Source organism: Salvelinus fontinalis, chromosome 17 (assembly GCF_029448725.1).
Source record: "Salvelinus fontinalis isolate EN_2023a chromosome 17, ASM2944872v1, whole genome shotgun sequence".
Classification (NCBI taxonomy): domain Eukaryota; kingdom Metazoa; phylum Chordata; class Actinopteri; order Salmoniformes; family Salmonidae; genus Salvelinus; species Salvelinus fontinalis.
In genome coordinates this window covers 41,455,721-41,482,432 of record NC_074681.1, presented here as the reverse complement: position 1 = coordinate 41,482,432, position 26,712 = coordinate 41,455,721, and the positions used below count along the sequence as shown (strand labels likewise).

General features: G+C 41.4%; 1 protein-coding gene across 1 annotated transcript in view; it reads left to right on the top strand.

Moving 5' to 3' along the window:
- The first annotated feature begins 655 nt into the window (after positions 1-655).
- The window catches only part of LOC129814409 (SH3-containing GRB2-like protein 3-interacting protein 1), a 38,539-nt gene continuing 12,482 nt past the window's right edge, over positions 656-26,712 (top strand). Inside the window, exons 1-7 of the mRNA XM_055867514.1 lie at positions 656-1,141; positions 19,029-19,092; positions 19,397-19,418; positions 19,654-19,710; positions 20,274-20,331; positions 25,287-25,462; positions 26,677-26,688. Coding sequence (XP_055723489.1) covers positions 1,132-1,141; positions 19,029-19,092; positions 19,397-19,418; positions 19,654-19,710; positions 20,274-20,331; positions 25,287-25,462; positions 26,677-26,688 — 399 coding nt within the window. The 5' untranslated portion in view covers positions 656-1,131. The remainder of the gene's footprint in view (positions 1,142-19,028; positions 19,093-19,396; positions 19,419-19,653; positions 19,711-20,273; positions 20,332-25,286; positions 25,463-26,676; positions 26,689-26,712) is intronic.

Below are 26,712 nucleotides of genomic sequence, written 5' to 3'. Positions count from 1 at the left end.
CCTAAGTGTGTGTGTTATTTTCGATAAGGGAATGGTTATATTCATAGAATGCCTCTGAGCTAAACTGTCCCATGACAATTACCCCAATTCCAAATAAATACCCTTATCCCTTCCCACATACACATTTGAATCCTCCTTCTAACGTACCTAATTGACAAATCTCCCTCTTTATCTGACAAGCTGAGCTATGTGTGATGTCCTCCGTACCCTTCCCCGTATGTGGGTGTTTGTGTGCTGATGATTGTTGACAATGCGACTTTGGCATAAAGGATTGCCATTCTGTGATGCGAAAACAGAGCAATAAACATACTGATGTGAATAATAATACAGTAAATACCAAACATTTAAACAGACACACACTCATGAAGAAATCAAGACGTGTCCTTGGTAGGATTTCACATCTGCACAAAAAACTGAATATACTAGGTGCATGTAGAATTGTCCACATACTGTTGATAGGTATTTTAAGCATCCCTGTGTTATGTTGCTGTATTAGCATGTACAATAAAAAAAACATGCAATGAATGTGGAATTGTATGTATAGGCTACAATATATCTGCTAACAGTCCAAGCTAAAGAGCTAAGGCATCAGAGGACAGAACCCATGTGACAAAGCAGATGACTGCCAGAGTGCCGGGATTGGCTCAGCGCAGGTGTGACATCAGCAAGCAGCATTCTCACTCCCTCCATTGCTCTCTATCTCTCTCAGTCTGCCTCTCTCGCTAGCTTTGTGTTTTTCTCCTTTGCCTTTCTAACTCAGCATCCACCTCTCGTTGATGGCGCGTGTCAGTGCTGTTGGGGCGACTGAGGCCTAACGCGCTGGGCCCTTCCCCCGATTCTCTACACCTTCCCTGGGCCTCTGTCTCTGCCTCTTCCGTCGGCCCGACAGCCTGCCTGGCTACCTCCCCCACCCCCCGTGTGCTGGTGTCTGGGCTCAAGGGGTGGAGGAGGAGGGAGCAACGACGTTCCGCTTCACTTGGGAGCCGTTCCGCAATTAGCAATGCCCTAGACCCGGCATCATTTAGCCACTTGGAATATCTCGGGTTTCTCCATCCGCCTGTCTGTCTCTCTATCCATCTGCTGGTCTCCCTCCATCCGTGGAGGGGGACAGAGGAATGAAAATCTGCAATCATGATGGAAGGTAATTATTTGTCCCCCCCCCCCGCTCCTCCTTTTTATTCTCCATCTCCTCCCTCTCTTCTCCTACCTTTTTATGCCCTTCTGCAAGGCGGTATTTTGGGAGCTATTGCTGGGTAATAAGCTCTAGTGGGTATCTAACTATCTGGAGCATCTCTGTGTTTTGGTGCTTAGGCTACCGTATGTTTTGTTCTATCTGTAGTGTGACGTGGCTCTGTCAGATGCCTGTGTGTGGATTGATTTGTAAGGGAGGGATAGTTGTTCACACCACAGCTGTGTAGCACAATGAGGCAGACGTCCGGCTCGGCAGGGTTGTGTGTGTGTGTGTGTGTGTGTGTGTGGTGTGTGTGTGTGTGTGTGTGTGTGTGTTTCTCTCTCTCTCGTGGTGGGTGTGTAATTAGTTAATAGACTTGTCTCAAGGTTATACCTACTGAGGTTGTGGCTGATACTATCTGTGCTAGAATTCGGTGAGCTCCAGTGTATTCTATTCAAGTCTTTTGTGTTGGCTGAAATGATGCCAGCTCATTTCAGAATGTGTTTGAATCAGTGGCCCATTCACTGATCACCTATCATATTAAGAGGACATTATCAAAACATTCTGTATGGCGCAAATTATATAGTGTTTTCCTTGTGACATGAGTTGGTCTATTCTCTGGTTGTTATGTTTCTTTAAACATGATGTCAACACGGTCGGCGTTGTTAACAAAACACAAAAGCATACATGGTCTAACAATACTTGATTGCATATGTTTGTGTTGTCAAACAAATACTGTATTATACTGTATGTTGCTTAGGTTTGCTGAATGAATGGCTCACATTAGAAGTGTACAATGGTCTATTGACACAGATTATTTGGGAAGCTATCGACTGAATCATTTGTAGACGTGCATGCCAAGCTGGCAGCTCTTAGGCTCTAATACAATTGAGATGTTAGGCTTTCTCTCCATTGCTCATTGAGAGCCATGGTAGCGTGAGCCTCAGTGCCCATGTGAATAGCAAGGTGCTCTATGGGATTGAAAGGTCTTAGGTAACAGATAGGCACGCTGGCCAGAAATAGAGATGCTGTGAGATGCATTCTGAAGTAGAGAGAGAGAGAGAGAGAGAGAGAGAGGGTCTTGCCTAGGGTTTCTCTGAGGCCAGTTGACTGCTATTCAGTGCAGTGTTACTGTACAATGTTTTATTAAGTTGTCCATTAAAGAATCTTGAGTGGAGCGGGTAAGGGAAAACTGGGTGTGTCTCAACAGTCTAAAGCAGCTTCATCCCCATGTGCCCTCACCTTTTTTCACTGGCCCTTAAAAAACATTGGACTACTGTGATGATTATTATTTGACCATGCTGGTCATTTATGAACATCTTGGCCATGTTCTGTTATAATCTCCACCCGGCACAGCCAGAAGAGGACTGGCCACCCCTCATAGCCTGGTTCCTCTCTAGGTTTCTTCCTAGGTTTTGGCCTTTCTAGAGTTTTTCCTAGCCACCGTGCTTCTACACCTGCATTGCTTGCTGTTTGGGGTTTTAGGCTGGGTTTCTGTACAGCACTTTGAGATATCAGCTGACGTACGAAGGGCTATATAAATAAATTTGATTTGATTTGACATTGGTGAACGCAATGGTGTAGACGCCCAATTCGCCCCACGTGTCCAGCTCTTTCGTGTCAGTGCAAATGAAGGAAAAGAGACAAAGAGAGTAAGCCATGGTAGACTATTGAGACGCATCCCAGAAGTGTCCAAGGCCTGTCCAAGGCTGTTTATGTCTACTTACTGTGCTTGGCATAAACGAGGCCTACATCAAAACAGCTGAATAAAATGTACCTCGTGATTCAGTAATACTGTAGTTAAATGATTCATTCCGTTTCCATGCTACTACAGTACTGTCTGCCTACAGGCCCTGTTAAGTCAAACTTGGTTACAGGCTTTTCAAACACAAAAATTTGGATTCAATGCACTTAACAAAACTATATTTAGAAGGTAAAAAATAAGTGTATTAACATGTTACTGGGTGGGACATGTTTTTAACTTCTCCATGAGACCCAGTTACAGGTCACGATTCAAAATAATCCCTTATTAAAGTAACTGTCCAGTGTTTCCAGATTTCTATAAAATAAATGTATTAGGCATGTTAAAAAGCAGCTTTTCGGTGTTGGAATAGTTTGTGTGTACCCCAACAACAGAAGGGTGTGGGTGTATACCGGTTATAAAAAGTATTCATGCAAGTAGACTGCTGATTGGCCAGCTCAGCCACTGAGCCAACATGACATGTTCTATGAGGAAATAGTAAGCATTTTTGAAAAGGTCTGTTTGAGATACAAGTCTGAGTTGTTGTTTTTTTGTGGGTTTTTTTTCTACAATTTTGTGCTTTGGCAACAAATACGAGTATAGTCAACAACATTATTTGGGTATGAGTTGAAGACGTGTTTGGGTTTTATATAATTTCAGGAAGTAATTTTGAAAGTAGCGCTCACGAGCCAAAATGGGTTCCTGAAAATGGTGCTGATTGAAATCATCAAAGCCTTTTGAAGAGTTGATTATTTGAATCAGCTGTGTAGCGCTAGGGCAAAACAGAAATGTGTCCCCCTTTGGATCCCCAGGACCAGGATTGAGAACCAGTGGTGTAGAACATAATCCATTTCCAATGATATGTTATGTCCTGCAAATATATATATAAAAAAATCCCCCTGCAATTCCAATTCGTACAATCTCGTTAACACAACTTTTACAGCATGGCCCCTAAATGAGAAATTCAGTATTTTCCTGGGACCCAAGCGCATGAAAACATGCCTCCTTTGTTGGGGCGGGCCTCCATTTCTCAGGCAAAACATTTTTGTTGCCCCCTTCTTGATATCAGAGAGAAACATTTTAGTGTTATAGTTAATTTCATGAAATTCTACACATTTGTCACGACCGGCTCGATTCGGTCTTATGTAGCAAAATTTGAAATGGTGTTTTTACATTGGATAAAAGTAGAGACTCTGAGATACAAAATTGTATATCATACACTACAGTTGAGGAACAATGGGAAAGTAATTGGAAGTTGATAAACTTGTAACACCACTTTGGAGAAAATGGTCCTTGAATGTTTTGGTACACCTACTGGAGAACTCTTCTTTGTCTACACCCATTCAGCTTCGTTTACACCCTCTTAAGCCTTAGCCCCACCCATTTATTTAAGGATTCACATGTGAGGCCATGTGCTGATCAGTGAGTATGGTAGTGTACGAACAAAGATTTCAAGACTAAAGGCTGGTTTATACTACCTTTATCAACATGTCTGTATGCAGTTGTCGCAGTGACATCATGTACATTCTAATTGTCATCTTTAATTGTCATGATTTAATTGTCATCCGACATTAAACTTGTCGTTATGAAAAGTATAAACACAAAAACGTCAGGCTTCATGACATCAGCAGCCTGGTGATCCAAAATAGCATTTTAACACCAATAAACCTGTCCCTTTAAAAATGTATTTACTATATGTCAATCTAGCAAACCAGGCAACTAAAAGCAACTTTCTAAACAATGATTTGTTTCGTTTCTAGCTTGTTAGCTAGCTAGCTAACTTTAAGTTAGCTGGCTAGCCAGTTCAAATAATGACCATGTCACATAGCTGACAACATCTTAACTTTAGCTAATTTGTGTTCAATATTACAGGAAAATAAGCTCACAACAAGATCCTTATTTACAAGTTAATGGCGAGCTAATTACAGAAAATATGGTTGCGAGTTTGACGTAATAAAAGCAGGGTATTCTACCGGAGAATTGTAGAACTTGGACAATATCTCGTTGGCCTAACGTTACATCCTAATCTGACTTTGGTGCCGGTCATGTTGTTCTTCACATTACCTTTCTGGGTTATGAATTTGAAACATGTTTTTGAGCACTTATTCATGAACGTGGCCGAAAATACATTTTAGGCCCAATCCGACATGACGCTAGTTCAGCATGACGGCAGACACCGTTTCTGGGTTACGAATTTGAAACCTATTTTTGAGCACTCTTTCATGAACATGGAGGATTTTTATTTTTTTAGGCCCTGTCGTAACCCAGAAATGTTTGTTTCTGATATACACATACTATATCAAACAAAATCAAAGTTTATTTGTCACATGCACAGGATACAGAAGGTGTTCAACGGTACAGTGAAATGGTTACTTGCATAGTGGAGTCTTTTGTTTTCGACATGTAGCTTGCTAGCCAGCTTTAACTTGCAATGAAAATGACTTTCGGACAAAACTAGAAACGTATAATATCTGAAAATGTAGCTAGCAAGACTATCTTACCCACATACATGAATGAACGCTTCTCCCTCTTTGTCACGGATGCCACGGTTGCCTTTAGTTTGAAGATATAATCCGGAGACAGGTGTTTTATACAACAGCCTTCTCTTTTCAGCTCCCTAGTTTGTATATTTGCAAATCAATCTCAGTCCTCCAGGAAGTGGAGAGCATTAGCAGTTCTTCATGATATCTTTAAAAAAAAAGCTGTGTTAGAAAGGATCACCTATTGGGCAGCTAATGTTATAGACACAAGCGTGCTACATAGCAGACCAATCCAAACTCATCTCTCTGCATGTCCAGCCCATCCACTATCTCAGCCAATCATGGCCAAGGTTCCTGTCTTCCTGTGACATGTGACATATGCCTAGTTTCCTGAAACGAGTCACGTTTTGCCATGAGACTTAGAGAAAATGTTGAGGTTTTAACTTCTCACGAGTTACCATCCCGGATCCGGGAGCACCCTCAACAGTAAAAAAGCTGACTAGCATAGCGCCACAAGTAAATACTAGCATCTAAATATCATTAAATCACAAGTCCAAGACACCAGATGAAAGATACACATCTTGTGAATCCAGCCATCATTTCTGATTTTTTAAAATGTTTTACAGGGAAGACACAATATGTATTTATTAACTAACCACGATAGCAAAAGACACAACTTTTTTTTCCCACCATTTTTTTCTTGCATAGATAGCTATCACAATTTCGACCAAATAAAGATATAAATAGTCACTAACCAAGAAACAACTTCATCAGATGACAGTCTGATAACATATTTATTGTATAGCATATGTTTTGTTAGAAAAATGTGCATATTTCAGGTATAAATCATAGTTTTACATTGCAGCCACCATCACAACTCTCACCAAAGCAACTAGAATAACTACAGAGACCAACGTGAATTACCTAAATACTCATCATAAAACATTTATGAAAAATACACAGCGTACAGCAAATGAAAGACAAAGATCTTGTGAATCCAGACAATATTTCAGATTTTTTAAGTGTTTTACAGCGAAAACACAATACAGCATTATATTAGCTTACTACAATAGCCAACCACACAACAGCATTGATTCAAGCCAACAATAGCGATAACGAATAAACCAGCAAAAGATATTATTTTTTTCACTAACCTTCTCAAACTTCTTCAGATGACAGTCCTATAACATCATATCACACAATACATATAGAGTTTGTTCGAAAATGTGCATATTTAGCGGCACAAATCGTGGTTATACAATGAGAATAGTAGCCAAGCTGCCAACAAAATGTCGGGAGAAATCTTGGGAGAGGCACCTAATCTAATCAATAACTAATCATAAACTTGACTAAAAAATACAGGTTGGACAGCAAATGAAAGATACATTAGTTCTTAATGCAACCGCTGTGTTAGATTTTTTAAATTAACGTTACTACGACACACAGCGTGCGTTAAAGCGAGACCGCACCGAAATTAATGGCGGAATAGTAGGTCAACATTTTTCAACAGAACAACGAATTAACATCATAAATAGTTCTTACTTTTTGATGAGCTTCCATCAGAATCTTGGGCAAGTTGTCCTTTGTCCAGAAGAATCGTTGCTCGGTTGTAGATTGTCGCCTTCAACTTTGGAATTAGCAGTAAACATTAGCCATGTGGCGAAAACGTGCCCAACTCACTATAACGCAGCACTAAGAAAATTCCGAAAATCGCAATATACTGATATAAAATGATATAACTCGGTTAAAATAACTACATTATGACGTTTTTAACACCTATATCGAATAAAATCAGAGCCGGATATATCTAAGGCCTATAACGAGAGCTTTCCAGAACGCCATCCTGAGGTCTGTCTTGCGTCATGGCGAATGTTGAAAAGAGTGTACCCCACGTACCAAGACCATTTATATGGCCTCAGATCTGCCTAGCAACTCCATTCCAATTCTCACTGCTTGTTGACATCTAGGGGAAGGCCTATGCAGTGCATGTCGACCAATAGAATACATGCAAATTAATAAACTGACCCTAGAACAGACTGCCTGATTTCAGATTTCTCACTTCCTGACAGGAAGTTTGCTCCAACTTGAGTTCTGTTTTACTCACAGATATAATTCAAACGGTTTTAGAAACTAGAGAGTGTTTTCTATCCAATAGTAATAATAATATGCATATTGTACGAGCAAGAATTGAGTACGAGGCAGTTTAATTTGGGAACGAATTTTTACAAAGTGAAAACAGCACCCCCTATTGAGAAAAGGTTATTTCCTGCAATTCTACGGATTATGCCATGAGGCAGAGAAATAGTTTTTGCGGTTTTACAGCTAATTTCCTGCAATTCTACCCAGAAATAGAACTAAAAGGTTCTGTACTGACTCTACTGAGAGAAAAAACACAGATACCTACTATTCCAGGCCTACATTTATCATTTACATTTTCATATATTACATTTACAGTCAGTAGCATCAATCAGTACATACACACAATATGATGTCTGAGTGAGAAATCAATGGGGGCCCCCTGGAGGTCAGGGCACCTGGGCACATGCCCTTCGTGCCCGGTCGGCATTAGGCCATGATAGCTGGCTAGACTAATTTACCTACCTTAAAATTGTTAGCTGACATGACTAATTAAGTGACTATCAATGACTGACATACTGTAACAAGAGAGAAACTGCTGATGCACAACCACATTTCGAAACTGCAGCTTGTGTATTCTACAATTCCCAACAGTAAGTACACTATATACGCTACCATTCAAAAATTTGGGGTCACTAAGAAATGTCCTTGTTTTCCATGAAAACATACATGAAATGATTTGCAAAATTAATAGGAAATATAGTCAAGATGTTGACAAGGTTATAAATGATGATTTTTAATTGAAGTAATAATTGTGTCCTTCAAACTTTGCTTTCGTCAAAGAATCCTCCATTTGCAGCAATTACAGCCCTGCAGACCTTTGGCATTCTAGTTGTCAATTTGTTGAGGTAATCTGAAGAGATACCACCCCATGCTTCCTGAAGCACCTCCCACAAGTTGGATTGGCTTGATGGGCACTTCTTACGTACCATACGGTCAAGCTGCTCCCGCAACAGCTCAATAGATTTGAGATCCGGTGACTGTGCTGGCCAGAATATTAGCTGACTGCTTCTTCCCTAAATAGTTATTGCATAGTTTAGAGCTGTGCTTTGGGTCATTGTCCTGTTGTAGGAGGAAATTGGCTCCAATTAAGCACCGTCCACAGGGTATGGCATGGCATTGCAAAATGGAGTGATAGCCTTCCTCCTTCAAGAACCCTTTTACCCTATACAAATCTCCCACTTTACCACCAGCAAAGCACCCCCAGACCATCACATTGCCTCCACCATGCTTGACAGAAGGCGTCAAGCACTCCTCCAGCATCTGTTCAATTTTCTGCGTCTCGCGAATGTTCTTCTTCGTGATCCGAACACCTTAAAAGTAAATTTGTCTGTCCATAACACTTTTTTCCAATCTTCCTCTATCCAGTGTCTGTGTTCTTTTGCCCATCTTAATCTCTTCTTTTTATTGGCCAGTCTGAGATATGGCTTTTTCTTTGCAACTCTGCCTAAAAGGCCAGCATCCCAGAGTCGCCTCTTCACTGTGGACGTTGAGACTGGTGTTTTGCGGGTACTATTTAATGAAGCTGCCAGTTGAGGACTTGTGAGGCGTCTGTTTCTCAAACTAGACACTCTAATGCACTTGTCATCTTGCTCAGTTGTGCACCGGGGCCTCCCACTCCTCTTGCTATTTTGGTTAGAGCCAGTTGTCGCTGTTCTGTGAAGGGAGTAGTACACAGCGTTGTACGAGATCTTCAGTTTCTTCGCAATTTCTCGCATGGAATAGCCTTCATTTCTCAGAACAAGAATACACTGACGAGTTTCAGAAGAAAGTCTTTGTTTCTGGCCATTTTGAGCCTGTAATCAGACCCACAAATGCTGATGCTCCACATACTCAACTAGTCTAAAAAGGCCAGTTTTATTGCTTCTTTAATCAGGACAACAGTTTTCAGCTGTGCTAATGTAACAGTATAACTTTCGTCCGTCCCCTCGCACCGGGCTCGAACCAGGGACCCTCTGCACACATCAACAACTGACACCCACGAAGCATCGTTACCCATCACGCCACAAAAGCCGCGGCCCTTGCAGAGCAAGGAGAACAACTTCTTCAGGTCTCAGAGCGAGTGACGTCACCGATTGAAACGCTATTAGTGCGCACCACTGCTAACTAGCTAGCCATTTCACATCGCTTACTCTAACATAATTGCAAAACGTTTTTTATGATCAATTAGCCTTTTAAAATGATGAACTTGGATTAGCTAACACAACGTGCCATTGGAACACAGGAATGATGGTTGCTGATAATGGGCCTCTGTATGCCTATGGGGCTCTGTACGCCTATGTAGATATTCCATAAAAAATCAGTTTCCAGCTACAATAGTCATTTACAACAATTAACAATGTCTACACTGTGTTTCTGATCAATTTTATGTTACTTTAATGGACAGAAAATTTGCTTTTCTTTCAAAAATATGGATATTTCTAAGTGACACAACTTTTGAACGGTAGTGTATACAAAAGTATGTGGACACCCCTTAAAATGTGTGGATTCGGCTATTTCAGCCACACACTGTGTTGACGTGTATAAAATTGAGCACACAGCCATGCAATCTCCATCTCCATAGTCAAACACTGGCAGTAGAATGGCCTTAATGAAGAGCTCAATGACTTTCAACAGGGCACTGTCATTGGATGCCACCTTTCCAACAAGTCAGTTCGTCAAATTTCTGCCTTGCTAGACTGCCTCGGTCAACAGTAAGTGCTGATATTGTGAAGTGGAAAGGAGCAACAACGGCCACACAAGCTCACAGAATGGGACCACTGAAGCGTGTAGCTTCTGTCCTCGGTTGCCACAGTCACTACCGAGTTCCAAACTGCCTCTGGAAGCAACGTCAGCACAAGAACTGTTAGTCGGGAGCTTCATGAAATGGGTTTCCTTGGCCGAGCAGCCGCGCATAAGCCTAAGATCACCATGCACAATGCCAAGCCTCGGCTGGAGTGGTGTAAAGCTCATCGCCATTGAACTCTGGAGCGGTCTGACGAATCTGACGAATCTGGGTTTGGCAGATGCCAGGAGAACGCTACCTGCGCGAATGCATAGTGCCAACTGTAGAGTTTGGTGGAGGAGAATTAATGGTCTGGGGTTGTTTTTCATGGTTCGGGCTAGGCCCCTTAGTTCCAGTAAAGGGAAATCTTAATGCTACAGCATCCAATGACATTCTAGACGATTCTGTTCTTCGTGGAAACAGTTTGGGGAAGGCCCTTTCCTGTTTCAGCATGAAAATGCACCAGTGCATAAACGGAAGTTCATACGGAAATGGTTTATCGAGATCGGTGTGGAATAACTTGACTGGCCTGCACAGAGCCCTGACCTCAACCCAGTGAACACCTTTGGGATGATTTGGAACACTGACTGCGAGCCCAGGCCTAATCGCCCAACATCAGTACCCGACCTCTAATGCTCTTCTGGCTGAATTGAAGCAAGTCCCTGCAGAAATGTTCCAACATCTTGTGGAATGCCTTCCTATATCAGCAAAGGGGGGACCAACTCCATATTAATGTCCATGATTTTGGGAATGAGCACTTTTGGTCATGTACTGTATATGTTTTTACTCCCACCATTAACATGTCCGTGACCCATACTGTAAGAAAGGCTGCTTTAACAGAATATAAACTTTTAAAAATGCGATTTTCACTGGACAGTTAGTTTAAAGTGTCTGTACAGAACTTTTTTTTCTGGGGGTGTCCTTGAGCCACAAACGGTACTCTAAATGGACAGAACTATTGTAAAAAAATATATAAATCTTCACCCACACCCTATGTGTCCCCAGTACTACGTTTTTCCACCTGTGCTGCAAAGTCACCTTAAACTGTACCAACATGGGATCCCTCCAGGACACATAGGCCCTGAGCTCTTCGCTGTGCCCACACATTAAACTGTGTCAGGGTGTTGGTTTTTCCAGTTGCCCTGATTACAACACTGTATGATGCCAACTACCAACCCTGGAGGGGGCTTGGCCTCAGTTTTGGCACAGCCAAAACTGGAACTAAGGGGCCTAGCCCGGACCATGAAAAAGCTAGATTTCTCACAGGCTCAATGGGGTGTATAGATTGATCCCTACTGCCATTTCTTCCATTTCCGTATTGTCTTTGGTTGTACAAATGTGGTGATTGTGTTCCTGTCTTGCAGTTCCTAGTGAAAGTCTGCACACCCTCTTCACATTTTGCTGCCTTCAAAGTAAATAGGAAAAAACCATACTGTACATTTGGATTTTTCTCCTACCGATCTACACATCCTACTCCACATTTGAAAGAAAAATTATAGAAAGTGTAACAAAAATAAATAAAAATGAAGATGTCTTGATGGCGTATGTTTTCACACCCCAGAGTTAATACTTGGTGGAAGCACTTTTGGCAGCCATTGCAGTTGCTAATCACATATGATTGGTAGAATATTAACTTTGCACAACTAGGAAACATTTATCCATTGTTTTGTCATAATCAAATCAAACTTAATTTGTCACATGTGCTGTGAATGGCTTACTTACAAACCCTTAACCAACAATGCAGTTCTAGAAAGAGTTAAGAAAATATTTACCAAATAAACTAAAGCAAAAGTTTATAAAAGTAACTCAATAAAATAACAATAACGAGGCTATATACAGGGGGTACCGGTACCAAGTCAATGTGCAGGGGTACAGGTTAGTCGAGGTAATTTGAACATGTAGGTAGGGGTAAAGTGACTTTGCATAGATAATAAACAGAGAGTAGCAGCAGTGTAAAAATAAATGGGGGGGGGGGGGTCAATGTAAATAGTCCGGTGGCCATTTGAGTAATTGTTCAGCAGTCTCATGGCTTGGGGGTAGAAGCTGTCAAGGAGCCTTTTGGTCCTAGACTTGGCGTTATGGTACTGCTTTTTGAGGATCTGGGGACCCATGCCAAATCTTTTCAGTCTCCTGAGGGGGCATAGGTATAGTCGTGCCCTCTTCACGACTGTCTTGGTGTGTTTGGACCATGATCGTTTGTTGGTGATGTGGACACCAAGGAACTTGAAAACTCTCGATCCACTCCGCTACAGCCCCATCAATGTCAATGTGGGCCTGTTCGGCCCACCTTTTCCTGTTGTCCACGATCAGCTCCTTTGTCTTGCTCACACATTTGGGAGATGTTGTCCTGGCACCACAGGTCTCTGACCAACTCCCTGTAGGTCATCTCATCGTTGTCGGTAATCAAGCCTACCACTGTTGTGTCATCAGCAAACTTCTTGGTGCACCAATCCCTTTAGCGGGATCATTTTCGTCAACATCCTGTGAATTGCAGAGCGCCAAATTCAAATTAAATTACAAAAAATATTTAATTTTCATGCAATCACAAGTTCAATATACCAAAACACAGCTTAGCTTGTTGTTAATCCACCTGGCGTGTCAGATTTCAAAAAAAGCTTTACGGCAAAAGCAAACCATGCGATTAGGTGAGGACAGCTCTCAGTAAACAAAACATTACAAACAGCTAGCAGCAAAGTAGATTTGTCACGAAAGTCAGAAAAGCAATAAAATGAATCGCTTACCTTTGATGATCTTCGTATGTTTGCACTCACGAGACTCCCAGTTACACAATACATTTTTGTTTTGTTCGATAAAGATTATTTTTATATCCAAAAACCTCCATTTGGTTGGCGCGTTTTTTGAGTAATCCACATTCCATTCCTACGCTTACCACCCGGGGTGGTCCGTCACGAAGTCCAGGATCCAGTTGCAGAGGGAGGTGTTTAGTCCCAGGGTCCTTAGTCTAGTGATTTTTTTTCTTTTCTTTTTTTTCTCAGGGGTGGATTTGCATAATATTGTGGGAAGATTGTTGTAATTGTCTGCATCATTTCCAATCCCCCATATCTTTTTTTGGTAAATGTATATATATACATACACGTACATACCCATGCATATGCATACATAAACATTCTATTTGTAACTGCTATTTCACAAAATTTCGGAACCTATTTACATTTTACAAACCCCGTATGTTTTACATTGGTTATCTTGTTATTAGTCCCACTCTTCAGCTCCATTCAACCCCTCCCATCTATCTCTTAACACCATCCATTTTAGATTTCTATTTGCCATATATTTTTCAACTGTGCTGTGATGCTTCACAAAAGTACTGAACCATTCTTTTCTCATAGCTTCTACAGATTGTAAATTAAAGATAAAATTTTTTGCTAAAATAATTATTATATTATTCATTGATTGACAATGGCTTTTCAAATCACCCAGTATTGCTATCTGCAGCGTTGGTTCTAGGCAAATGTTGCAATTCTTCAGCCATTCCTGGACCTTTGACCAAAAATGAGCTACGTATGGACAATACCAAAATAAATGATCTAATGTCTCTGCTTCCTCACAGCAAAATCTGCAGAGCTGGGAAGATTATATCCCCCATATATATAACACTCTATTGGTTGCAAGAATTTTGTATAGTAATTTAAATAGAAAAATTAGAAGTTTTGAATCCGGTGTTTTGCGTGTCAATTCATGTAACGGCATTCCTCCTCCTCTTCAACCGAAAAGGAGGAATAGTGATTGAACCAATGCGCAGCGGGTTGTGATGACATAATTTAATCAAGACACGACAAAAACAACAAAGACAGAAAACGAACTATACTTGAATTAACTAACAAAATAACAAAACGAATGTGTAGACAAACCTAGACATACGAACTTACATAAAACACGAAGAACGCACGAACAGGGAAAAATAGACTACACAAAAAGAACGATGTACAAAACAAACCGAACAGTCCCGTATGGTGCGACAAACACTGACACAGGAGACAACCACCCACAACGAACACTGTGAAACAACCTACCTAAATATGACTCTCAATTAGAGGAACGCCAAACACCTGCCTCTAATTGAGAGCCATACCAGGCAACCCTAAACCAACATAGAAACAGACAACATAGAATGCCCACCCAAACTCACGTCCTGACCAACTAACACATACAACAAACTAACAGAAATAGGTCAGGAACGTGACAATTCATAAACCATGTGCCATGGAATGTGTACATCGAAAATCTCTTCCCAACTATTTTGCAATTTATATAGCACAGCCGTCAATTTTTTGGGTTCTTAAATGAAATTGGTATATGTTTTTATTTATCACACTTTTCTCTAACCATTTCTGTTCTTTAACCATTTCTGTTCTTAACCATTTCTGTTCTAAAAATGTATTGGAGTGAGAATTTCTTTCTTTTGGGATTTGTATACTGAGTATGTCCACATCCCCGTCAGACCATTTTATTGGTAAACTACACGGTAATTAAAAATGTGAATTTTTTAGTGATCCAATATATAATATCATCACTTATTATCATTTGGTTTTAATCCAGAGAGGTTAGCAAAAGTATCTAGATCCTCTAAGAGGCCGTGGAGCGACTCTAATTGTGGTTTTATAAGAAAATATGAATTATCAGCGTACAACGACACCTTAGTTTTTAAGCCACAGACTTCTAATCCCTTAATATTATTGTTGGATCTAATGTTAACAGCTAACATTTCGATGGCAACAACCTTGTTTTTACTCCTCTAGACAGTTTAAAACTTTCTGAGATGTAGACATTATTTACTATTTTACACCTAGGGTTGCTATACCTAACATTAACCCATTTTATAAGAGATTCCCCAAAATGTAAATATTCTAGGCATTTATATATAAACTCCAGTCGTACTTCATCCGAAGCCTTTTTCAAAATCAGCTATGAAAACCAGGCCGTTGTCCCCGATATTTCATAGTATTCTTTTGTTTCCAGTTCTTGTCTTATATTATCTCCAATGTATCGTCCATGTAAAAAACCTGTCTGATTAGGATGATTAATATCTGACAATACTTTTCTATGCGCCAAGCATTTAGCTAGGATTTTTGCTTTTACAACACGGAAGTGTAAGAGGTCTCCAATTTTTTTAAATGGACTGGATCTTTATATATACCACTTGGGTCCTGTTTCAGTAATAACGATATCAGACCTTCTTGTTGCGTGTCCGATAATCTACCATTTATATAGGAGTGGCTAAAACAAGCTAATAATGGTCCTGTTTGGTATACTTCCACTGGTATGCCGTCCATTCAGGCTATTTGTTGCTAATGCAGTACACCACAGGATGTTTTTGTGCTGGTCGAGGATAGTCAGGTCTGGAGTGAACCAAGGGCTATATCTGTTCTTAGTTCTACATTTTTTGAATGGGGCATGCTTATTTAAGATGGTGAGGAAAGCACATTTAAAGAAAAACCAGGCGTCCTCTACTGACGGAATGGGGTCAATATCCTTCCAGGATACCCGGGCCAGGTTGATTAGAAAGGCCTGCTCGCTGAAGTGTTTTAGGGAGCGTTTGACAGTGATGAGGGGTGGTCGTTTGACCGCGGACCCATTACGGACGCAGGCAATGAGGCAGTGATCGCTGAGATCCTGGTTGAAGATAGCAGAGGTGTATTTAGAGGGCAGGTTGGTCAGGATGATATCTATGAGGGTGCCCGTGTTTAGGGATTTAGGTTTGTACCTGGTAGGTTCCATGATAATCAATGTGGATGTTTCCTGTAATCCATGGCTTCTGGTTGGGAAATGTACGTACGGTCACTGTGGGGACGACGTCGTCGATTCACTTATTGATGATGCCGATGACTGAGGTGGTATACTCCTCAATGCCATTGGATGAATCCCGGAACGTATTTCAGTCTGTGCTAGCAAAACTGTCCTGTAGCGTAGCATCCGCATCATCTGACCACTTCTGTATTGAGTGAGTCACTGGTACTTCCTGCTTTAGTTTTTGCTTGTAAAAAGGAATTAGGAAGATAGAATTATGTTCAGATTTTCCAAATGGAGGGCGAGGGAGAGCTTTGTATGCGTCTCTGTGTGTGGAGTAAAGGTGGTGTAGAGTTTTTTTCCCTCTGGTTGCACATATGACATGCTAGTTGAAATGAGGTAAAACTGGTTTAAGTTTGCCTGCATTAAAGTCCCCAGCCACAAGTAGCGTCGCTTCTGGATAAGCATTTTCTTGTTTGCTTATGGCCTTATACAGTTGGTTGAGTGACGTCTTAGTGCCAGCATCGGTTTGTGGTGGTAAATAGACAGCTACGAATAATATAGATGAGAACTCTCTTGGTAGATAGCGAGGTCTACAGCTTATCATAAGGTACTCTACCTCAGGCGAACAATATATCAAAACTTCTTTAATATTAGACGTCGCGCACCAGCTGTTATTGACAAATAGACACACACCCCCCCGCCCCTCGTCTTACCAGACATAGCTTCTCTGTCCTGAACGATCCTGAACGATCTATGTCGTCATTCAGCCATGACTCAGTGAAACAGAAGATATGACAGTTTTTAATGTCCTGTTGGTAGGATAGTCTTGATTGTATATCATCCATTTTGTTTTCCAATGATTGCAATTCGCCTACGAATTCTTAGAAAGCAGCCAGACCTCCACCCCCATTTTCTCCATCTTTTCTTCATGCAAATGACCAAAGAGATTTGGGTCCGTTCCCGAGAAAGCAGTATATCCTTTGCGTTGGACTCGTTAAAGAAAAAAATCTTTGTCCAGTTCGAGGTGAGTAATCTCTGTTCGGATATCCGGAAGTTATTTTTGGTCATAAGAGACGGCAGCAGCAACACTATGTACAAAATAAGTAAAAAAATAAGTTGTGAAAAAAAATACAAAATAGCATAGTTGGTTAGCAGCCCGTAAAATGGTAGACACCCTTTCCGGCGACATTCTAAATTGCCCAAGCTAAGTAAATTTGGTCAGAATAAAAAAATATATATGAAGGGAGCAAAGCCCTGGTAAAAAGTTAGAGGAAATCCCGCCTCAGTCTTCTAAAAACCTATCCCTGGGATAAATGACACAAATGTTAATGCCAAAGACACACCAGAAAGGCTTTCCAATAGATGTTGGGTGTTTCTGAAGGGTCCAGTCTCAGTCCTGACTTAAATATGCTTGAGAATTGATGCTGTCCATCAATGTTTCAATGTTTCAAAACCAAATTTACCGAGCTTGAGCATTTTTGCCAAAAAAATAAAATAAATTAACGCACCAGGCAACGATTTCAAAGATTTTACTGAGTTACAGTTCATATAAGGACATCAGTGAATTGAAATAAATTAAATAAGCCCTTATCTATGGATTTCACATGACTGGGAATTCAGATATGCGTCTGTTGGACAGATACCTTAAAAGGTAGGGACGTAGATCAAAAAACTAGTCAGTATCTGGTGTGACCACAATTTGCGTCATGCAGCGCGGCACATCTCCTTCGCTTAGAGTTGATCAGGCTGTTGATTGTGAAGTGTTGTCCCACTCCTCTTCAATGGCTGTGCGAAGTTGCTGGATATTGGCGCGAACTGGAACACGCTGTCGTACACGTTGATCCAGAGCATCCCAAACATGCTCAATGGGTGACATGTCTGGTGACTATGTTGGCCATGTAAGAAGTGGGACATTTTCAGCTTACAGGAATTGTGTACAGATCCTTGCAACATGGGGCCATGCATTATCATGCTGAAACATGAGGTGATGGCGGCGGATGAATGGCACGACAATGGGCCTCAGGATCTCGTCACGGTATCTCTGTGCATTCGAATTGACATCAACAAAATGCAATTGTTTTCGCTGTCCGTAGCTTATGCATGCCCATACCATAACCCCACCGCCACCATGGGACACTCTGTTCACAACGTTGACATCAGCAAACCGTTCGCCCACACAATGCCATCTACTACTTTTCAATGTCCATTGAAGTCCAGTGTCGGTCGGTGCTAAGTGGGGGAGGATGCTTATTACAGTAAATGGAAAGAGAGGGGGCTCATGGGTAGGTGTTCCTAAGAGCTGGGAGAGGGGATATTAACTGAAGAGAGAGAGAGGCAGAGGGAGAGTGAGAGGGAGGGGTTTCCCAGACTATTATGTTTTCCATTGTAGCCAATTCAATCGCAGTAATTCCGTTACTGATTCTTTAGCAATTACGCCAGTTGGTAACGAAATTACGAGTTTTAATCACTCAATAATTCATGCAAAAATAGATCACTACAACTAATTGGTAAGTCTATCATTACTTGTTACTTCTGTGAACTTTCATTATCCACCCTCATGAGGGAGACAAATTAGAAAAAGATATGTGGGATTTTAGTAACGGAATTACAAAGCATTAGGCAATATTTCTGAAACTTACAGAAGATAAACAATTTCTCCAAAGGTACATTTAAGTGTTGATATTAGCTAGCAGGGATCTTTGTCAACATTATTGAGTATTTCGGATACCTTTTAAGACCTTTTTCTGGAACATGTTTTCCAGAAATCAAAGCTTTTACTTATGCCTACTTTTTAAGATGGTTGTATCTATGCCTTCATTTTCCAATAATATACTCTTCGCTTTCATTTGACACCCAATTTGACATGCTCCTATGAACTTTACATGTTGGTGCTCATGGGTCCTTTTACATGGAAATGCCCATCAGTATTTCATTACTCTCTCGAATTCACTTTCACTCCTTCTTCTTCTCTTTCTTCGCTGCTAGGACTGAAAAAACGTACCAGGAAGGCCTTCGGGTTACGAAAGAAAGAGAAGGATACAGATTTCACGTAAGTGTGCACGAGTAGACAGTTTAACATGCAGAATTAAACACCTGGCACCAAGACATTAAAAACATGACATAATTCAGCAGCTAGATTGACTTTGGTAACACTTACTTGATTGCAAGTCCATAGACATGCAGTTTGGATATTACTGCATGTTGAACGTCTATGAACTATCCAAGTGTTGTTTTTAAATTTTGGTCTGATAGCTATTTGAGAGGTCATTTAGAACTTCTGAGCTTTCCACTACTATTAGATACTTTGTCTTACCTGCTGATTCTGTCTTTTCGTCTCGTGTCTCTCTATACAGGGGCTCACCTGACAAAGATGGAGTAAGTACGAGAAAGGTAGACTACGGGGTAAACAATCTATGTGATGTCCTTGGTACCCTTATTTTTCACTTTTATTTTTATTTATTTTTTTACTTCTCTTTACTTTAGTTGAATGTTTCGCCATTGTGAATTGTGTTGTTGTTGTTTTTTTTTCAAGCTGTGTGTATTTCAAATATGGGTATGTAAAATGCTTGGTGTTATGAGAGTTTCTCACTCACACGTTCCATTATCACAGAAAAAGACCAACGGGGCTCCAAATGGCTATTATGGGGAGATTGATTGGGATCGATATGTAAGTACATTCATACAGCACAGTGCAGTAAGTAATCCCTGTATAGTGTCAGTAATTAGTAGTAATACAATGGGTTAGTGAATAAGCAATAGCAGGTATAGAGAGCACAACAGGAAATGGTTGTCAGAACTCAAAACTCATGGCGTGACGATAAAAATGAAGACCTATTAAAAGTTCAAAACCGTTCATGCAATAGTTTGCTTATAATCGGTAGATGTTTCAACCACAAAGGGCAAACCACATTCGAAACTTGACTTCCCTCAACCAGACGTCACTTCTGCTTCTGCTCCCTATAGCTTTCCTGATTTATGGCAATCAATCATCCTCATATAACATTGAATTTGGAATCAAAACGTGATCTCTGTTTTCAGAATCGTACATAAAGTTTGTGTGAGTCTGAACAAACAAGCATCTTCAAACATCTTTAGTTATGGAAACACAGGATTGCGTTTTTTTGTGTGCATTTAACCACAAGCATGAGAGAAGTGACGGTGTTCGTTGTCACACAATGTCATAAACCATGAATTTCCCACTTAGTTATACATATTTACTTCCTGTTACAGGCAACTCCAGATGTGGATGCTGAGGGCTTCAGTCTCAGACCCGGAGAGGAGGGGGAAAATATCCTTTGATCAGATGTAGCTGATGTAGAATGGCTAGCTAGTTATCGGTGCACTAGTAGTGGGAATCTTGCAAGTGCAGCCACCTGCTCTGAGACCTAGTACTGTTGCTGGGCACCAAGAAATATTTGACATTTTGACATTTTTGTCATTTATCCAGAGCGACTTACATTTGTGCAGTCATCTTAAGACAGCTAGGTGAGACAACAACACAACCGTCGCAAGTACAGTTTCCCTCAACAAAGTTATCAAATCCAGTCAAACAAATACGACAAATGTAGACCTTACCGTGAAATGCTTACTTACAAGCCCTTAACCAACAGTGCAGTTCAAGAAGTGTTAAGAAAATATTTACCAAATAAACTAAAGTAAAAAATGTATAAAAAGTAACACAAAACATAACAGTAACAAGGCTATATACAGGGGGTACCGGTACCAAGTCAGTGTACGGGGGTACAGGTTAGTTGAGGTAATTTATACATGTAGGTGGGGTGAAGTGACTATGCATGGATAATAAACAGCAGCACTGTACAAAACAAATGGGGGGGGGGTGTCAATGTAAATAGTCCGGTGACCATTTGAATAATTGTTCAGCAGTCTTATGGCTTGGGGGTAGAAGCTGTTAAGGAGCCTTTTGGTCCTAGACTTGGCGCTCCGGTACCGCTTGCCGTGCGGTAGCAGAGAAAACAGTCTATGACTTGGGTGACTGGAGTCTCTGAAAATGTTATGGGCTTTCTTCTGACACTGTCTATTATATAGATCCTGGATGGCAGGAAACTTGGCCCCAGTGATGTACTGGGCCGTACTCACTGCCCTCTGTAGCGCCTTACGTTCAAATGCCAAGCAGTTGCCATACCAGGCGGTGATGCAACCGGTCAGGATGCTCTCCATGTTGCAGCCGTATAACTTTTTGAGGATCTGGGGACCCATACCAAATCTTTTCAGTCTCCTGGGGGGAAAAAGGTTTTGTCGTGGCCTCTTCCCTTCCTCTTGTCTTTGTGTGCTTGGACCATGATAGTTTGTTGGTGATGTGGACACCAAGGAACTTGAAACTCCCGACCCGCTCCACTTCAGCCCAGTTGACGTTAATGGGGGCCTGTTTTCCTGTAGTCCACGATCAGCTCCTTTGTCTTGCTCACATTGAGGGAGAGGTTGTTGTCCTGGCACCACAGTGCCAGTTCTCTGACCTCCTCCCTATAGGCTGTCTCATTGTTGTCGGTGATCAGGCCTACCGCTGTTGTGTCGTCAGCAAACTTAATGATGGGTTTGGAGTTGTGTTTGGCCACGCAGTCGTGGGTGAACAGGGAGTACAGGAGGGGACTAAGTACACACCCCTGAGGGGCCCCAGTGTTGAGGATCAGTGTGGCAGACGTGTTGTTGCCTACCCTTACCACCTGGGGGTGGCCCATTAGTCCCAGGGTCCTTAGCTTAGTGATGAGCTTAATGGGCACTATGGTGTTGCATGCTGAGCTGTAGTCAATGAACAGCATTCTCACATAGGTGTTCCTTTTGTCTAGGTGGGAAAGGGCAGTGTGGCGTGCGATTGAGATTGCGTCATCTGTGGATCTGTTGGGGCGGTATGCAAATTGGAGTTTGTCTAGGGTATGCGGGAGGATGCTGTTGATGTGAGCCATGACCAGCCTTTCAAAGCACTACATGGCTACAGACGTGAGTGCTATGGGGCGGTAATCATTTAGGCAGGTTACCTTCGCTTCCTTGAGCACAGGGACTATGGTGGTCTGCTTGAAACATGTAGGTATTACAGACTCAGTCAGGGAGAGGTTGAAAATGTCAATGAAGACACTTACCAGTTGGTCCATGCATGCTTGGAGTACATGTCCTGGTAATCCGTCTGGCTCCGCGTCTTTGTGAATGTTGACCTGTTTAAAGGTCTTGCTCACATCGGCTACCGAGAACGTTATCACACAGTCATCCAGAACAGCTGGTGCTCTCGTGCATGCTTCAGTGTTGCATGCCTCGAAACGTGCATAAAGGCATTTAGCTTGTTTGGTAGGCTCGCGTCACCTCTGCAGCTTGCGTCTGGGTTTCCCTTTGTAGGGTTTCCGCAATGGTTTTCAAGCCGTGTCACATCCGACGAGCGTCAGAGCTGCTGTAGTACGATTCGATCTTAGTCCTGTATTGACGCTTTGCTTGTTTGAGGGTTCGTCTAAGGGCCTAGCGGGATTTCTTATAAGCGTCCAGATTAGTGTGCCGCTCCTTTAAAGCGGCAGCTCTTGCCTTTAACTCGATGCGGATGTTGCCTGTAATCCATGGCTTCTGGTTGGGATATGTATGTACGGTCACTGTGGGGACGACATCGTCAATGCACTTATTGATGAAGCTGATGACTAAGGTGGTATACTCCTCAATGCCGTTGTATGAATCCCGGAACAGCAAAGTCAGTGCAAGTAGCAAAAGACAAGTACATTTTTTTATACACTGCTCAAAAAAATAAAGGGAACACTTAAACAACACAATGTAACTCCAAGACAATCACACTTCTGTGAAATCAAACTGTCCACTTAGGAAGCAACATTGATTGACAATACATTTCACATGCTGTTGTGCAAATGGAATAGACAAAAGGTGGAAATTATAGGCAATTAGCAAGACACCCCCAAAAAAGGAGTGATTCTGCAGGTGGTGATCACAGACCACTTCTCAGTTCCTATGCTTCCTGGCTGATGTTTTGGTCACTTTTGAATGCTGGCGGTGCTCTCACTCTAGTGGTAGCATGAGACGGAGTCTACAACCCACACAAGTGGCTCAGGTAGTGCAGTTCATCCAGGATGGCACATCAATGCGAGCTGTGGCAAAAAGGTTTGCTGTGTCTGTCAGCGTAGTGTCCAGAGCATGGAGGCGCTACCAGGAGACAGGCCAGTACATCAGGAGACGTGGAGGAGGCCGTAGGAGGGCAACAACCCAGCAGCAGGACCGCTACCTCCGCCTTTGTGCAAGGAGGTGCACTGCCAGCGCCCTGCAAAATGACCTCCAGCATTGACTCTGTAACAGTACCCCCCTGTATATAGTCTCACTATTGTTATTTTACTGCTGCTCTTTAATTACTTGTTACTTTTATTTATTTTTCTTATCCATATTTTTTTTTAAACTGCATTGTTGGTTAGGGGCTCATAAGTATGCATTTCACTGTAAGGGTGTATTCAGCGCATGTGACTAATACAATTTGATTTGATTTAATATCATATGTTACGATTTGTATGATATGTATCAATTTGTGGATGTCCATCATCCATTTCATATGATATGTTACTTCGCACAATATGTTACAAATTTTCAATACGTATGATATGTTCCGAATTCCAACGGCTAACGAGAGCTAACTAGGTGGCTATGGTTAGGGGTTAGGGTTAGCTAACATTGTAAGTAGTTGTGAAGTAGTTCAAATGTAGCTAATTAGCTACAATGCTAAAGTTGTGGTATTCAATGCTAAGGTGCAGTGGTATTCAAACTTTTTCAGCGGGGACCCCATTTTTTTCACAACAATTTCTCACGACCCCACCCCACGCCAAATCTAATGATACAACCTTCAAATCTGTACATTTAGATTTTTACATCAACAAATAACTTTAAATTCATTACATTTTCATCTCTTGAAAGGAAACCAATAAATACATTTACTCAATACATAATTTTTTTCAAATTATCTTTCTCAAAATTTTTTTTTATTACCCATAAAATAATCGCCACTCATAATTTTTAGTTCACAATTATTTTTTATTTTATTTTATTGACCCCACTGCAGTTTCCCCGTCACGTCCCCGACTTTGAACACCACTGTGGTGGTGTGATTCGAACACGCAACCTTTGGGTTGCTAGATATTGGCGCTATACACACACCTATCCTCCCTGACCAATCTCCCTCATTTTGTTCCTGTCTTAAATAACCTTCTGTCTTATGTAACCATACGTAACATAACATGCTAACTGGACCGATACAAATGTACTACTATTTTACGTCTAGTCAGAACGGCCAGGCTGGGTAACAGGGCAGAGTCAAATAAGAGTAGCCACGGTGTTCCCATTGTCGATCTCTGTTGCATCCCACCTAGAAAGTTTTCAATACCATTGAAAATGTATGTTTGTAGTCACTGGCCCAGGATCAGATTAGCAATTGAGCCTTTGGAAAAGGTTAGGGCTACATCTTCTACCATCAGCAGTGAGATATAACAATTAGGATTTGGGGTAGGATAATCTGATACTAGATCAGGGACAACAGCAGGTGGAGTATAGTAAACTGGTCCACACCAGACGGAGTCAGACAGGCGTACTGTATATCGCTGCACCATTTGTGCTCCAGCGACTATTGGCTTTCTGGCTGACAAAGTATCTATTTGGCCCAATTCTGATATTTTGCCACAAATTAATATTTTGACCAATCAGATCTTTTGTCAATAATTGGGTAAAAGATCAGAATTGGGCTGCCGTAGTAAATGCACCCTTTGTGTCTTTGGAACGGATGTATGCTCACGCTAATTATACATTTTGTGGCAAGGGAAATTGATAGGCGCTTGGCTCGATATGGTCCAGAGTATGTGTGAGGATTGGTCTTTGATGCCCTTAATTTCATTTAGGGATCAAATTACACTTTGTGGTACCCGGAAGATAGGGAGTGGACAATCTTTAGTCATTTAGTTTATTAGAAATGCATTTGGTGCTCCTTTGTCTACCCTCTCTCATGGACAAATCAAATCAAATTGTATTTTCACATGCGCCGAATCCAACAGGTGTAGACCTTACAGTGAAATGCTTACTTAAAAGCCTGTACAGACGTACGTAGCATAAATGTATCTAACCATAATGGAGAACGTCCCACAGTAACGCAAGATTTTTGTTCTGGGTTTCCAAGATTAGGTTATGGGTGCCAAGATTACCCCTGTGCACCTCTGTAATGTCAATCTTTGTAAAAAAATATATTGTTCCTTAACGAGTGTTCACCAGCTCCCAAAGGCAAGCAGCACTTCTTCTCCTCCAGCGACTCGGAGGACGAGGACGACAAGAGGAAGTTCAAGATCAAGATCAAGCCGTTGCCTGCCGACACTGCCAAGTGTGCCGTCCCATCTATGGACGAACTGAAAGCTTCAGTTGGGGGCTTGGCTCTATCTCCCTCTCTGGTGAGCCATTGGTGTTATATCTGTATGTAATTGAAGTAGGATGAAGTTATCCCAAGACGCTGCTCTTGGGTTAGTTTAGCATATTTCCCACTAATGGTTAAGGATAGGATTGTGGGAGGGGATGTTGACCTTAGATTTGTACCTAGTAAAGTAGGTTAAGGTGCAATGTACCTGACCAGGGCTTGAACTCGGGTTGCTATGACCAAAGGCCACGGCCGTAACTCAGTCTCTCCAGAATTTAGCCGGGTTTTTTGATGTTGTGATATTTGCTGTCAAAAATGCTTAATTTTGCCGCTGCAATTCGGATATTTTATAAGGCAATATGCAACGATTTTGTCCAATTTGTTGCGAAAATGCGCTGACGAGGGAAAAGGTTTGTTGACGTGTGGCTTGATTGAACCATATTATGCAGCAAATGTGCGGTGATTGGGTGAAATTGCAAGCTCTCTTTTTGTACTGCGGTGATGGGTCAGTTTTATGTGTGTCACGATCGTCTTTAGGAGAGAGTGAGGACCAAGGCGCAGCGTGTTGAAAATACATCTTCTCTTTTATTTTAAGAAGAAAAAATGAAACAAAACAACAAACAGACGACCGTGAAGCTATAAATCTAGATAGTGCTGACACAACCACTACACATAGACACAGACAATTACCCACAAAAAGCTAAAGCCTATGGTTGCCTTAAATATGGCTCCCAATCAGAGACAACAATAACCAGCTGTCTCTAATTGAGACAAAATTCAGGCAACCATAGACTTTCCTAGACACCTACACTGAACACTAAACCATCTCCTCTACTAAACCCCCTAAAACATACAACACCCTAGACAATACAAAAACACACAAACTTTCCCATGTCACACCCTGACCTAACTAAAATAATAATGAAAACAAAGATAACTAAGGCCAGGGTGTGACAATGTGATCATATTGCGATGATTGAACTGTTTTATGTGGAAATAGTGCTGTGATCATTTAAATTTGCAGGCCCTCACATAAATTTGCAGAAAATTGCTAGCTCTCTTTGGCGTTTTATATAAAGTATTACTATATATGAATCTGTTTGTTGAAACTTGAGACCGCTACAGCCAATTCTAGCCGGTGAAATTATCGTGAATGTACTGAACATCTGAATATCTTTCCCTCCTCTCACTTCCTCTCCCTCTTCCCTTTCTCTTCCGTCTCTCTGTCTCTTCCATCTGTTGCTCTTGTAGCGGAGAAGTCCGGTAAGCCAGTCTTTTTTTCCTTAT